This window comes from Papaver somniferum, chromosome 5 (genome assembly GCF_003573695.1).
Source record: "Papaver somniferum cultivar HN1 chromosome 5, ASM357369v1, whole genome shotgun sequence".
NCBI classification, from domain to species: Eukaryota; Viridiplantae; Streptophyta; class Magnoliopsida; order Ranunculales; family Papaveraceae; genus Papaver; species Papaver somniferum.
The window spans coordinates 80,838,350-80,854,434 of record NC_039362.1 but is presented as its reverse complement, the minus strand read 5'-3'; the positions used below and the strand labels follow the sequence as shown (position 1 = coordinate 80,854,434).

Genomic DNA, 16,085 nt, shown 5'->3' with positions numbered 1-16,085 from the left:
TCACGGGGATTAGAATTTCCACCTTTGAAAACTAATCGTGAAGAAATGTTTAGCGATCTTGAAAAAACCCATGATGATTTAATTATAAAAGATGTTGACATATCTGCTAAATGACTTTAAGCAATGGTCCTCATTGCGGTCTGCAGGTTGCTCTTTGTTTTTTAGGTTTCACAAGTTGTGTCTTCTTTTGTTAACACTCTTTGTTCTCTTAAAAATTTCTTTGTATTCTTAGAAATCTGTCACTCTTTTGTGGGCTTTTCCCTCTTAGTTTTTGTATTCGCCCGCACACGGCTTGTGTGCATTTTAATCTATTTTCTGATCGATCAAAAACAAAAAAAAAACAAAAAACTGTTGTACAATTGGGCTCTTAATTCTATTTTTTTTTCTGGTTTTAACTTATCAACTCTAATTTATAATTGGGATGTTCAAGTCACCTCTTTTGTAACTTGATTTGCTCAAGTCACCTCTTTTGTGACACATCTTTATGAAAATTTCCCTTTTCTTGTCAAAAAAAAATAATTAAAAGTCCTGACAACATATAACCCTTTTGCTCTTCAGACTGTTTGGCAGTTCCAAGAGGAAGATATACACCCAGAGGAAACTAGCACCAATCTACAAAAATGAGAACTAGTATTCTTATATTTTCTTCAATGACTAAACTGCAGCGAGTCGCTGAGAATCAATTGACTTCAACACTTCTTCACCCATCTCCTTGCACCCCACCAATCTCTGAGGAGAAAGAAAAAAATGGAAAAACTTCACTGCTCTATCAAACCATAAAGATACATGAACTTCAACTAGCATTTGTCATGCAAAGATGTGAAACTTCCCACATAATTATTAAACGCAAATTCTATTATCTAGTGTAGTAGATACATCAGATTAAACACGGTTCAACCAAAAAGTGCTAGTATGTCCAGAGACTAGGATCGATAACCCCAATATTAAGATCATGGCATCAATCCTACCTATTATGAAGATTTATATACATCATCACATCTAGCTCATATAGTTGTTACTAGTCCTGAAGGATTTGTATGGCTTGTAGATAGTCTGTCAGGCGGTTTTACGTTCTTAACTACCAGAGAATCTTCAGCAAGGGAATATAACATTTATGACTCTTGATTTGCGGTGAAAGCAACTAAAAGCATCATCATCTATTAACCATTATGAATTTATGAAAAAGTAAGAGCCACTAAATCAGTGTCAGATGCTAACAAGCACATGATAGGTCCAAACTAACTAGCAAAAGATTTCCTACTTCAGCACAGGGACGAAAATTGGAAATTATCTGATTATTGGTCCGGCCAATCAACATGCCTTATGTAAGGTTATAGGTTCCTTTGCAGTAATGTACAAGCTACCACAAATTATTTGGTTTGTCAATTGTCACATATATCTTGGGAGTAAGTTATTCATATTGCTTCTCAATGAAAAAGAAAAAGCTCTTTCCTTTCCTAATTAATCTGGATGATTCAGCTAGATTATTCTGACAGAATCCTTCTAGTTATTTGGAGGATTATCATGATCATATAACCAGCTAATTCTGACTGACATCAATAAGTTTCTTTCTCTCAATCACGACTTTCAATTTTTATCATCCAGAAATTGTTTTATTCTTCTAACTTATTCTACTTTTTAACATAATCCTAACGTATCGTTCCATTTAAGGTAGGATGCATACCATTCCCATCGAGAATAAATCACCCGTTCGAAACCCTTTATCCAGAGTCTCCAAAACTGCATTCTCGATTCTTTTTGCAGCAGCTTCTTCTTGTAATCCATATTTTAAAAGCATCGCAACACTCAGCACTGTCGCTAATGGATTTCCCTTGTCCTGCGAAGAGGAAAGAAGAACTAAGGTCTAAATAACCAAGTCACACTTTACACTAACATAAAGTAAGCAACAAAAACAATAGAAGGTGTCTGAAACTGTTGTTGAGCTTATCAATCTAGAAAACAAAAAGGGAATGATCCATTTCATCGTCAACCAAGTAAGCATTAGCTTGCAGAAATATCAGTTACTGTTGCACTGTACAGAAGCTTTTAGAATTAAGAGCGTGAAAGAAATCATTGTGTTTTAATCTTTACCTGCCCAGCAATATCAGGAGCAGAACCGTGGATAGGTTCATACAGTCCTGGCCCCTGCAGGAAAAAATAGAAAGGAAGCAAAAAAACAGTTATAGAAACTTATAGACACTACACACATTAGTTTAGAGGATAGATATTATAGGGGCTTGGGTGTCTTTTCCAGTTCCCAAACCAATATACAAAAAAGTTGTCACGGGATCTATGTTTTTAAAATACCGAGTCACCAATTGAAGCCGACGGAAGCATCCCTATACTTCCAGTAAGCATTGAAGCCTCATCGGACAGAATATCGCCAAAGATGTTGTTTGTCACAATAGTATCGAACTGTGCCATGCAAAATTTCAGAAATGAGTAAAACTTATAGTAAAAGAGCAAGAACCTGGAAAGATACATATCATGTAAGAAGAAAACAAATTGACATCCCCCAAAACAGTTGACAAAACTAACACTCTCTTAGATGAATCAACTGTGCTTGAATCAAAGGCAAAAGCAATTGCAAGGTTATTTATGACGAACGCTGCATTCCTTAGAGGTATACTTCACCAACGTAATAAGCAGAAAGTCATTCGGACTACGCAGTAGGGACAAAACGCACCTGCTTAGGATCACGAATAAGTTGCATTGCTGCATTGTCAACATACATGTGGGTGAGCTCGACATCAGGGTATTCTGAGGCCATCATTGTAACTCTTTTTCTCCATAACATTGATGCCTGAAAATTTTTAGAGAATGATAAAAGAATTACATTATTATGTTTAGGATGGGAAAGAATGAGCTGACCAAGTCCACATGCCAAGTACCAGAAATTACCCTGGAATTGGATGCCACAAGCACTATGAGTTTGTTAAGATATTACTTAAAAACTAATTCCCTACAGCATGTTGATACCTACTCTGCAACTAAGCATATGCAAAACATCACAATGTTTAAATGTTGGGGTTTAACACCTTTTCCACGATTTGAAGTACAACATATCAAAATAAAACTAAAATAACAAACGAGAGTATCTCAAGTAATGAAGAGGTACCTCTAGTACATTTGCTTTGTCCACAGAACATAGTTTGCCCCTACGTTTCCGAGCAGTCTCAAAAGCAACACGAGCAATACGGTCTATCTGAATAACATTTCTCACTTTGGTAAGCGAAAAGGTGTTGATGTAAAAATGACGAAAAAGTAAACAGAAGATACACAAGGTATCTGATAAATATGAAGTCAGCAACACAATGGAATGACTAAACATCCAAATTTGCATGTTCTGAGGCTGCAAAGAAATAAATCTAGCTTCTTTCTGTTGCCTTGATGTGAGCATGCAAGGTAAAGGAGATAACTAATATTTGATCTGCTAAAAACTAGGGTAAATCAAATGTCTAACCTTGGACGTTGAATAAGTTGTGGTTACAGACACTCCATGAAACACCATATTACAAAATCTAAAACTCTTTTCGATGATAATTATATGATTTGAGAAGAGAGGAAGAAAAAAAAAAGGAGAGAGAAAGAAGAGAAAGAGCTTTGAACTTCCCCTGATGGTCCTAATTCAGAATTAAGTCAAATTATGGATGACTTATTACTTATTAGCTTTTGGTTACTTGGGGCTAAAGTTCTCAATTTTGAAGAGTAACATACAGTAAATGCTTCACTCTACATCTATATATCAGTTCAATTTACAGGTTCATCTGTATCTTATGCTAAACAGTACAGATACAACCTCTTATATCTAACTTTTTCTAGTCCAAGCAATGGTGAGAACTTTCAGACTTCAGCAGGCTCACTGGATTGCCGAGTTTTTGGTGGTTCTACAAATCAACCCAAAGATTCCTACCAGAAATAAATTACACCAAAATATGTATCTATTAACTATTATAGATGCTCAGAAAATTTTGAAAGCGTCATATCTTATGATTCATTTCTCTTTTGTTGTGTAATTAGCTTCATCTAACTCCTGCAGGCCACTTCAACCGAGCATGGCAATATATAAGTAACGTAGAATCAAAATGAGAACATAAAAAGATCGCATTATAACATAATACCAATTAAGTGTCAGAGTGTGGCCACAAATTCCATTTGTATTCTAATCTGTCAAGATGATGAGAGACAGAAGTTACATTACCTCATATGTAGCATACACCTCTGTGTTAAAACCAATCTCGTCACCATTTTCATTTTTAGCAAAACCTCGTTGTTTTCCAAAATATATACCTAATCAAAAGAAGGAACATCAAGTACCAAACCAGCAAGTATGAAAATCAATACTACTGATTTTCACTCTATCAAAGGCAATGACTATGAAACCTAACCTCCGGTAAGCTCCCTTACAACCATTAGGTCAACCCCTTGAGCAACTTCTCTTTTTAGAGTGGAAGAATCAATTAACTGGTAACAGAGAACAAGAGAGAAAAAAAAAGTTACAGTCTCATCATAATCTTATATCAAATTGCTAAAACAGTAAATCAAATCCAACTGAATCGGGTCTCTTATGGCCAGTTATGTGTAAGGTGTTAATTTCAACTCTAGCCAACCAAATGGGTGAATAAATTCATTACCTGTGGCAAAACAGTAGCTGGTCTCAAATTGGCAAATACTCCAAGACCTTCCCTAAGCTGAAGCAACCCAGTTTCCGGCTTCAAATGTTTCTCATTAGCATCCCATGTGTACCCACCAATAGCTCCAAGAAGAATGGCATCAGATTGTTTAGCAACTGAAAGGGTTTCTTCAGGTAATGGAACACCAGTTAAATCCAATGCAGCTCCACCAACGGGCATCTCTTGATACTGGAATTCAATACCTAAACAATAAAAAATTCAAAAAATTGGAATAAAATCCTAAATGCAAAAACCCAAAAAATCTATTATTACTAAACAGCACAAAACCCTAAATTCCAAGATAAAAAAGGAACAAACTTTAAAAATGTTTGGTTTTTTTACCTTCAAGAGAGGCTGTTCAATTAAGAACTTGTTTGGCAACAGAGACAACCTCAGGACCAATGCCATCACCAGGAAGCAGAGTAATGTTATAACTTTTCTTTTTTGTGGAAGATGCAGAACACTGAATTTTTCCCCATTTTGGAGTAGAAGAAGAAGAAGTGTATTTAATGGGGGTTAGAATTTTGAAGGGTTTTAAGTTGAGTTGGGGAGAAGCCATTGTTATGTTTGTGTGAGAAGGTGGAGTTTGAAGTTGTTGAGGGGGACTAGTTTTTGTTATTTATTTATGGACCAAAAGAATGAAATGAATGATTCACCTACTCCTAAAACCCTATAAAAATTCTTTCCTGTTTAAAGCCTCTGATTTCTTGTTTTAATTATTTGTCTCTTAGTTTCGATCAATTAAAAGAGCGAATTTTAGCCAAAGTATAAAGTAATTAAACAATCAGGACTCAAAAGAAAATCACAAGAGAATACTTATGAACCCAGATTTTATTTATTTTTATTTTTATTTTCAGGAAAACCAGATAATCGCCCAAGCCGCACAGATACTCAGCAGTTACAGAACCAACTATTGGATTGCCATCAGCACCGAACATTGGCCAAACAAGATTTGAGTTCTCTAAAATATCAGAGTTTATCCCTACGGATTGAATTTGATTTAGCAAATACATAACATTTGTTCCTTTCCAATTGAAATTATGTAAATCTGTAGAGTTAAAAAGCTAAAACTATGAAGTATAATTGCGTTGGAATTCTGTTGTCTAGTTATTTTGATCGTCTTTCCCAGAACAAAAAAGACGGCTTCAAAATTTCCATCCCGCATTTGATGGTATTTCTGGTTAAATCTTTCTTGCACTCTTGTTTGGTATATTGCTTGAATTTTTGCTAGAGTTGTATCATCTTCTGTCTGAAAATCAACATTGGATCTCTGCAACTCTTTAGCCCAATCAATGGCTAGCTCAACTCCTCTTCTAGTTCTTCCGACTCCAAAGGTTGTGTCTTTGGCGTTCCTTTCTCCCGCGCATGTGCCTGCTAATTCATGGCAATTAGACCAAAGTTAGTATAAAAAATAATTCATGGCAATTAGAGCAAAGTTAGTATATGAGCTTGGTTAATTCTGGAATAGTGTAGTCAATTTGGTCTCTATCTTGTCTCGACAGGGACCGAGGTGCCTAGATAACTTTATCTCGGTGAAATTTTGGAGTTTTTGTTTTTAAATTTTATACCCTTTATATGTATATCGAGTAATTTGCACACTTTACATATGTTAAGATTGTGTAGATTGAAATAAACAATACCAATTTTTAGGATTATAAAATTAATAAATAACTGTTTTAGAATTGAATTGGATTTGTTTTTTATTACTAAATTTCCATACCATCAAAGAAATAATAGAAAAAAAATTAAAATGGATCAATATCTTTTTCGAAACAAACAAAAAGAAACAAACGATGATGGATAAATAATGGATTAATTAAGACATTAACACTATGCCTCATAAAATCTAAATCCTTACCGGATTATGTCAAAATGGTGATGTTTCAAAAGTATCATACGATTTTTCCCTTATTTCAGTTGTACTCCAAATCATGTATGGTTAAGACTTTTCACATCCTGACTCAACCTACAAAAAAGAGAAACTCAATTACCATGTCAAAATTCTTCGAACAAATATGTTACAAGTGATTCATGAGTCGAGGCTTACAAAATTTAGTTCTTACTTTCACTCCAGATCCTTTAATGCCTCCCGACTTGTTCAAGGTTCATTCTAAGAAAATTTAGATATGGCATAACTAGTACCTTGCAACCAAAACAGTTGACAAAAAAACTGAGCAACTGAAACTTTGAAATCTGTATTGCCATTTTCTTGCTCATTTTCATAAGAAAACTAGTAAAGGTTATTTATCAAGGCATCATACATTTTTCATGGATACTAACGGTGCATGTTTTATGCTTCTGCATCAAGTTAGTATAAAAACAAAAGACCTAGATATCTTTGAAATCAATTTCTTGACTAAAACAAAAGTACAAACGAAATATGAGGGTGGGAGAAAGTTCAGACGATCTCTTAACCGGACTCATATTTGAATCATTTGTTATGAGTACTCGCGTAGTTAGCCTAATATTCCCCTAGCATTTCTCATAGCACTTTACAATCATTCTTTGAAGTACCCATTATTGGTTATACATATGAAATTCATGGTAAATATAGTAATTTATACTACCCGTACCAAATCAAAGAATAATGAAACCTTGATTCTTAATGGTATATCCATAAAACCTCGTTTTTGGCGCCCACAATCTCTCTGAAATACACTCATTTTCTTCCTCTCCCCCGGTTTTGATTTTTTGTCTTAATACTCTTTTTCAACACCATTTATTTTTCAATGGATTCTCAATTGTTTTCATTACTCATCATCAACACCAATGATTATGTTTTCATCCCCATGTGAATCATCATCAACGAGTATTCTAGTCTCAATTGTGCTTTACCAGCATGAGTTCTGTTATTATTATCGTCGTCGGTAAAGGATGGTACCATGGAAGAAGACAACCCATCTGTTTCCTCGAACGATGAAAAGAATAACTCGTTTTTGGTTAGGGAAACACACGATGGTAACATGAGCATACATGTTTACTCAGTTACGACACACATGTTAGAGGGTGATATTATTCCAACATACCCAAGACGAATACCAGAAAAAAATAATTAAAACTCACGTATTGGGTATCTTTAATCCACTTTATCAACATTACTGGTAGAAATATGATAATCAATAAATACAGATACGAAAAACAAAATAATTATATACATCATATTGAAAAAGTGGGGGTACAACAACCACACCCAATATTTCTCTTAGCAATCTGTATGGACAAACTCCAATATACTTTTTAGAGAATCAACTAGACAATCAGACTCAATCTAGATAAAAAGTATATCAAAGAGTTTATATCTCAATCTCTCGATTTGATATATACTCAAGCAAATAGAAATCTGCGAGTCTTTATCAAATATTAGAGAGATAACTTGGATGGTACCAAAGCCCAATATCCAAGTGTCAATTAAATCAACAACCAAAAGGTCGGATATTCTAATTGATTGAACAACGCACAACCTGTGATATTTCAATTATATAACAAAACATAATGCGGAAAAGAAATAACACAAACACCATATTTTTGTTAACGAGGAAACCGCAAATGCAGAAAAACCCCGGGACCTAGTCCAGATTGAACACACACTGTATTAAGCCGCTACAGACACTAGCCTACTCCAAATTAACTTCGTTCTGGACTGTAGTTGAACCTCAATCAATCTCACACTGATCCAAGGTACAGTTATGCTCCTACGTCTCTGATCCCAGCAGGATACTACGTACTTGATTCCTTCAGCTGATCTCACCCACAACTAAGAGTTGCTACGACCCAAAGTGAAAGACTTTAATAAAGCAAATCTGTATCACACAGAAAAGTCTACGGTAATAGATAAATCCGTCTCCCATGAATATACCTACGAGTTTTGTTCCGGATTTTGATAAATCAAGGTGAACAGAAACCAATTGATAAACCGGACTTATATTCCCGAAGAACAACCTAATATTATCAATCACCTCACAATAATCCTAATCGACGCAGCGAAAAAAGATATTGTGGAATCACAAACGATGAGACGAAGTGTTTGTGATTTCTTTTATATCTTGCCTATCAGAGATATCAATCTCAAGCCAATTATTACAATTGTACTCGTACGATAGAAACAACAAGATCAGATAACACAACTACGAGAAAGTATTATCGGTCTGGCTTCACAATTCCAATGAAGTCTTTAAGTCGTTAACCTGGTTTAGAAGAAGAAACCAAAGGTTAAAGGAGAATCGACTCTAGCTCAGCACAACTAGTATCACACAAAAGGTGTGGGGATTAGGTTTCCCAGTTGCTAGAGTTCTCCCTTATATAGTCTTTCAAATTAGGGTTTGCAATCAATGTTAGCTTGGTAATAAAGCATTCAATATTCACCGTTAGATGAAAACCTGATTTAGATTCAAGCTAATATCTTTCAACTGTTAGATCGAAAACTAGCTTGTTACACACAAATGAAATGCACGTTTTTAGGCTTGTGTAACCGTACCCAAACTTTTACATTTGTTGGTTCAACGATAGTCAACCAAATGGTTATCCATATGATCACTTTCATATCAACCATATTCTTCTTCACCGTAACTAGTTCAAGTGACTAAAATGAACTAGTTAGAGAGTTGTTCAATTGCAAGGAAATCTTATGTAACTACACAAGACACAATCGGAGAAAAAATGATTTGATTCACTCGAATCGGTTCATGAACTATATAGCCACGGTTTGCATTTACATTCCTTAGTTTATATAAAAATAAGTTCACAAACATCGTTTTTAGATATAACCTACTCAAGTTCGCGGACTGGGTTCGCAGACTTAAGTTCCCGAACGGAGTTCACAAATACCAGCAGAAATTCTCGGGACAAGAACTTCCGCCAGTTCGCGTACTGAGTTCGCCGACTGAGTTCGCGGACTTGGCTCACGCCACCATGCCGGTTCTCTTGATCAACAAAGTTCGCAAACTTCGGTTCAAGGAATAAGGACTTATACATATATGTGTTTCCACAACAATGTTTATATCCTCCAATGGTTATATAATCTAAACTCTCATTTCAATCATTGGAACATTCTTAGAGGACGTTGATATTCTATAGTTGTTATTCACAAACTATTTTTCGTCAAAGTAAAGATTGAAACTTGTCATGACTTTCGTCACTAGGTAAAGATGAACTTGGTTAAAGCAAAAGCTTACCAACACATATTTCGAGAAATAGATAAGCGAGATAAACTCGGCTCGAAATAGCAAATGTGTATAATCTAAGTCTATATAGCAAAACGACTTTTGTCTCAAGATAGGAGATAAATAGACTTTTGAGTGATAGATAAGTTCAAGTCTCCACATACCTTTTAGTCGATGAAGATCCACCGGTTCCTTGAGTAGTCCTTCGTCTTGTATGATGATTGTCATGGAGTTCTTGAGCTCAACTACACTTTTTATCCTAGTCCGAGACCTTATTTATAGTAGACTAGAAATCAAGACTTATAGTTTTGATCACTAACATTGACAAACATGATTGAGATACCAACGCATGCGAGTTCGACCAAGCAACGCTCTAACACATATGATTTATGAAATAAACTAAAAAGTTAGCTCATATAAATTTAGAAGTGAACAAGAAAAGGATAAACCTAGTTTTAAAAGAATAAGCAAAAACAATACTTTATTTAAAAAAAAAAAAGTCATGATGTGGTGTGTTAATCAATGATTGGAGTTACGTGCATGAAAACATGCTACACAATGAAAAAAGGAGATAAAAGTAAAGAGGAAGAAGCAAAGAAAATCTTATCTACAAAATGACAACATGCTAAAAAATGCAGACTCATAAACATTACACTTGAAAAGTCTCACTAACAGATCCATATCTTTCGGGCATTGTTGAAGAGCACATTCATAATAACTAGCAAATAAACCCACTGCAATATTCGTCAAAAGAATAATAACAAAATTTATTAATAATCAAAGAACAAAAAGAGTTGTAACAAGTTTGATAAGATATACTCATCACAGTCAAGACTTGATAAACACACTGTAATACTTCAGGACTACTAGTCTCCATATGAAAATAGGATATGCCTTTGGTAGTAAGCACACAACAAGGTCTTGATTGAACCCTAAAACTTTTTTAGGGTTTCCCAAACTATAGAATAAAAAAAAAATAAAAAAAAAATGAAGCATTAGTTGAAAAGGTTAGGAGGTAATCAACAAGCATACATTGTGGGGAATCATTGATACGATTGGCTTTCCAACCAGGCACTCTAAAGGGTTGTCATCTTTAAGATCATAAGAAAGTATTCTTTTTTCTTGTATGAAACCGGACCGCTGAGCACCGGTCTGAATAACCTACATGATCGCAAAGTATATTGTTGTTACATGATAAAAAAAAAAAGTAAACAAAAGTAGTCACAAATAAAGAGTTAGAGTGTTATCTTACCATATTTGACGACCTTATTTACCTAAAATGAATGAGTTAATACGAAACGATGAAAATTTATTCCCAAACCTGGAAATAGAATACTAACAAATAAACATCAAATGTTACCTAGGTGAAAGTCACTTTATCCTGACTTTGTAAGATGCAAATACGAAGACCACAATAACAAAGACGGAGAACCCGAGCTTGATGAAAAAAATAGTGAATGCTCAAAATAAGAGAGTCTTTATGGGATCTTATTTTTGTAGAAAAAATAAATCATGAATATTCATAAATGCTAAAAAAAATCATCTTACTAACCTCTAGTTTCCTACGTTGCATTCTTTGATGTTGTATGTGTAAAATTGTCCCTAAATTTTTTCCACATTTTCTTATTAGCTGGAGTAATTTTTTTTTATACTTGTTCAACATACAAGCATTATAAATCGATTTTATTAGTGTAGATATTTTTCTTCCACATTCAATCTTATATTTATTACTATTTCTTAAAAGTATTACATCAACCTACTTGGTGACTTAACATTCTTATATTTTATTGCAATGTAGATTATGAGACCTTACCCGGGGTAATCATATGTGCTAAAGCAGGCTTGGTCCAGTTATACACTTGTGGTATGATATTATAATTAAAAAATCTGTTTTTTATTTTATTTTATTGTGTCATTTACATAAATTATGAAACAAAATATTGTCTCCACATACGAGGATGACTACGATGAGCCAAAGTCGAGACAAGAAAATTTAGAAAAAGTTAATAGTAAAAACAGAAGAAAGATGAGAAAGTTAAAAGAAATTAGAATTCAATGGAGGAACATAGAGATATAAGAACATCACATTCATTCACATACTACAATCTAATACTTTACTACCATACTCTAATCATAGTCCGAGACCTGACTTAAGTAGACTATAAATCAAGACATAGTTTTGTGCATCTAACATTGACAACAAGTTTGAGATAGCAAAACTTGTGAGTTCGGCCAAGCAGTGCTCTAACAACGTATGTGCACATTCTTCTTTGTACATGGAAAAATTCTCGCACGTTTAATGGTTTCCATCCTTGAAATTATTCTTTACCGATAAGTTAAAGTTTTATTGGGATTAAAGTAATCCATAAACATGGAAACTAGTTCAAGATCTTGCTTAAGATGCAAACAAAGATAATCTATTGAAACTTAAACGACATAGCCTTATTCATCACTACTAATTGAAGAATCTTTACAACTAAGTATTTTAATTCCGGCACGATTGTCCTTGTTGCTGCAAGGGTCGTCCTACATAAACCTAGGTTCTATCAAGAAACATAATTAGGTTATGAATGTGAAGTGTTCACTAAGGGATTCATGAAGCCGGCCAGACTATCTTTTACACGGTAGAACTTTGGTATGAAAAAATTTATATTAATCATCGTAGTTTTTGTATATTATAAGGTCTGTCTCTTCTGCCATACAACCATCCAAGAACTATCGACCGAGGAATAAAATTGATTGAAACTACAAGTAGTTCCTCGTCTCTGACCTTGTAGTTCCACAAGATTATTATCCAAACTTATTTTATATAAATCTTGTGAGGGAGAATAAATTAGGTATCTCCATAATTTTTGAAGAGATTAATCCCCTAGTTGTTTGCAGTACGCTTGATTTTTTTTTTACCTGGAGATTCCTTAAAGCAAACAGATCTAAAATTCCTTGTCATTCTTAAATAACACGCGGTCAGAGTTCTGCTCTGAAATTGAAAAATATTTGAAGAAGAACAAACATGTGACTTGTTGGAGTAAGAGTAACACTAGTCTTCATAAAGAACTGTTGGAGCAACTCCTAGGATAATAAAAGACGTCTACGAGAATCAAGTGCTTGGGATTTTTCGAGGTCCAAGATGCATAAGGAACACGACTAAATCTGAATTGCTTGGAGGTTATTTTCAGTCTCAACTATATTCCAAGTTGGAGTCTGATAATAGGCTAGTGTCTGTAGCGACTTAATACATCGTGGTTTCAAACTGGACAAGGTCCTGGATTTTATTGTTAGATTACAGGTCTCTTCGTTAACAAAATTTCTGAAATCTTTTGTTATTCCATTTTTGCATTATATCATTAATCCTTATAATTGAAATATGACAAGTAGTACGTTGATTAAAGCTAGATAGTTTTTAGCTCAATAGTAAAGATCTTATAAAAGTTGTTCTTGTTTTCAGATCTTAAAATATAGATGACACAAAAAAGTCTTGATTGAATTCGGATCTTGAAGGTTGAAGTACATATTAGGTTTACATTGCCATACAATCAGGAATGATGATCTTATTGGGAGATATCTAAAAGTATTGAGTGTACATAAAGGTTCAAAAGTTGGTGGTATACAAGGCACCCTCTCCTTTTAAGGTTTAATGCAATTTTCCAATGTAGATACCCAAAAATAAAGAAAAGGTTAAAAAGATGAAGATGGTTAAGGTTGGTATGAGTGTCAAAGGTAGATTACGAACAACCACCCTTCCCTAAACCAAAAAATGGTCTCCCTAAATTAATGGAAATTTAGGTTTGATTTAGTTGAGAAGTGTTGACTTGACCGTCTGTCGAATAGATGAGCAAATGCTAAGGGTGAAGTCGTTTCTACAGTTAGAGGAGAAAGACGAGCCATTGTCCAACCATAGTAGCAAGGTGAGTCGTCGTCTAATCATACGAACAAGAAAAAGGCTGACATTGAGTGTCAACCTAGCATAGACCCGTGTATGCGAAGAACGGAGGCAAGGCTGTCCACAAGAGGAGCTGAGACCTGATGTCTATCTTCGATAAAAACAAAAATTTAACATCTGTCTTTTAGGAGATCAAAAAACCTAATCGCCTTGCGTGGGTCCTATAATCGAGTTTACGATCTCCGAGAGATGAAATTGTCAGGAATACGCTTGTAAAACTCGAATGAATCTCATACGTCATGAGCTTAGTATTTTAGCTTTGGATGTGTTCAAAATTGTAGAGTCTTGAGCTTGATTATGAGTCCTAGTTGTAGAACCGACCATGTTTGAGTACCATGCTCTGACATGGCTGCTAGATTGAGATTAGGTCATGCCTTTGTTGATGTTAAGGCTCAATTATATACGAAAGCTAGCTTGAGTCTTGGATTAAGTTGACTTTGTATCTCATCCTGGGATTAAGTCTAAGTTTCATCGGAAGTATAAACTTGAGTCTTGCCTTGAGTATAGGCTCGAGAATTGTCTTGAGTTTAGGGGCTCGACTCATTAAAAACTCAAGGCATTGACATTATATGCTCATGGTTATAAGGTAATTACTCTCAACCGCATAACATAATATTTTTGTTTTTCCTTTGCAAAACTACACAAGATGTCGTTGGCCCCATTATGCTTGAACCTATAGGCAATCTAATTTGCATTCATTTACATTCACCTATAGTCGTAAGATTGAAAATTTGTATAGGTTCATTCTCAATACGTATTTATAACATTGGGTCGATTAAAATTCATTCAAATGCAGATCGATTCATTGTTTCGGTATAATCTAGAAACTTATGAGGTGGTCATTCGGAAAGGCTAAACAAGTTGTTCTATCTTCTGAAACGTTCCAAATTTCCTTTTTAAAAATTTACCAAGAAAATGAATAAACAAAATGTTTCTAAAAAAATTAAAAATTGAAAATACATCGGGTTTCGGTAAAATTCGGGTTAGGTAGGTTTGCAACCCAATGTTAACGTGGGTGCCCAAGAATGGGTTAAATGAAACTTTATAAAGTGGGGTGAAAATAATATAACTATGTTTGATTGTCTGCCTTGAGAAGGGGTGCCCGTGGGATAAGGGTTAAAAGCACGGATGGGGGGTAAGGGTAAGTTATGGCTCTATAATCCACGTGTTGCAAAAATGTCGTTGAATTCCTAAAATTACTTGTTTAACTATATATATGTGGTGACTTTCTGATGATGTACCATCATTTTAGCCCGTTCATCGGCTAAGCCTATACCAAGGAGTGTAAATTGGGCCGGGCCGGGCCGGGCTGCCCGGCCTAATTATTAAATGAGAAAGAACATGGCGGGCACGAACTTTTCTTATCCATCAAATTAAAAACGCCGGGCGGGCAGGGTTATACTACAAAATAAACTATCCATGACCTGCCAAGCCTATTAAATAATTTGGGCTAGGGCGGTCAGGGCCGGTCGGGCCTCAATTATACAATAATATTTTAATAAATAAATACTTCCTGACGTAGCCAATAAAATGATGTTCAATATCCAAAACGTCTAAATCAAAACCATAGCAATAAAATTTAAATGAAAATATCTCATAGTGTTTCAAAAAATTGATATGCATGTGTCAGTCTAAAATAAAACGAAATTATAATTATTCCAAGATTGGATAATCTTTCAAGAAGAAACCCTGTATTTTTTCACTATAATTAGCGAAACGAAATATATACATAAAGATATTCGGGAGAGATTGATATATCGAGATTGATATATCGAGTGTATTATAACGTAGAATGAAAGAGGAAAGTGGCAATTAGGTTAGGTAAACGGGTAGATTAAATGGGAAAATAAGCCGAGTAACATTGTCGGGCTAACGGGACGGTACATGACCGGGCAAGACTTTTTAACTCATGGCCTGTGACAGTCCTATTATTTAACTGGGATAGGCCGGGCTAGCATGTAAAAGGCCACGGGCAACTATGGGCTGCCATGAGACATGGCGGCTGGTACTGGGCCATGGGCCGTCGTGCAAAAATTACACCCCTACCTATACCCAACAGGGTATGTCTAAAATTAAGATAAAAGAATTAATTAAATTCGCTCTATTGAGACTGACTATGTTCATTCTCATTCTCTGCTATTTTAACTGCTCTTAAAAGCATATGTAGTTGCAGGAAATCCTACAACCACATCCATTCAAGACTAGGTAACACTCTAAGAAATCATGGTGAAAATCATTTGTTTATTCATTAAGATCTAAAGATTGAATACAAGATAATACAAAGACTTTACTTGCTCTCCAAATAAACTTTCT

The 16,085-nt window shown here is 34.8% G+C and overlaps 1 protein-coding gene across 1 annotated transcript; it reads right to left on the bottom strand.

Annotated features, from left to right (window-relative positions):
- Nucleotides 1–475: 475 nt before the first annotated feature.
- On the bottom strand, nucleotides 476–5,258 carry LOC113277576 (3-isopropylmalate dehydrogenase, chloroplastic-like). The gene is made up of 10 exons (XM_026526636.1): nucleotides 5,016–5,258; nucleotides 4,635–4,876; nucleotides 4,389–4,464; nucleotides 4,202–4,290; nucleotides 3,119–3,205; nucleotides 2,687–2,803; nucleotides 2,308–2,415; nucleotides 2,092–2,145; nucleotides 1,685–1,837; nucleotides 476–729 (listed from the first exon to the last, which is right to left on the bottom strand). The coding sequence occupies exons 2-10, from the start codon at nucleotides 4,851–4,853 to the stop codon at nucleotides 655–657; spliced, it is 978 nt and encodes a 325-aa protein (XP_026382421.1). The 5' UTR covers nucleotides 4,854–4,876; nucleotides 5,016–5,258; the 3' UTR covers nucleotides 476–654.
- Nucleotides 5,259–16,085: the final 10,827 nt, after the last annotated feature.

Coding starts and splice junctions, on each gene's coding strand:
- LOC113277576 (XM_026526636.1), bottom strand. CDS start 4,853: ATGCCCGTTGGTGGAGCTGCATTGGATTTAACTGGTGTTCCATTACCT. Junction 3,206..4,201: donor AGGTGTATGCTACATATGAG/GTAATGTAACTT, acceptor AATGTTATTCAG/ATAGACCGTATTGCTCGTGT. Junction 730..1,684: donor ATTTATTCTCGATGGGAATG/GTATGCATCCTA, acceptor CTTTCTCCTCAG/AGATTGGTGGGGTGCAAGGA.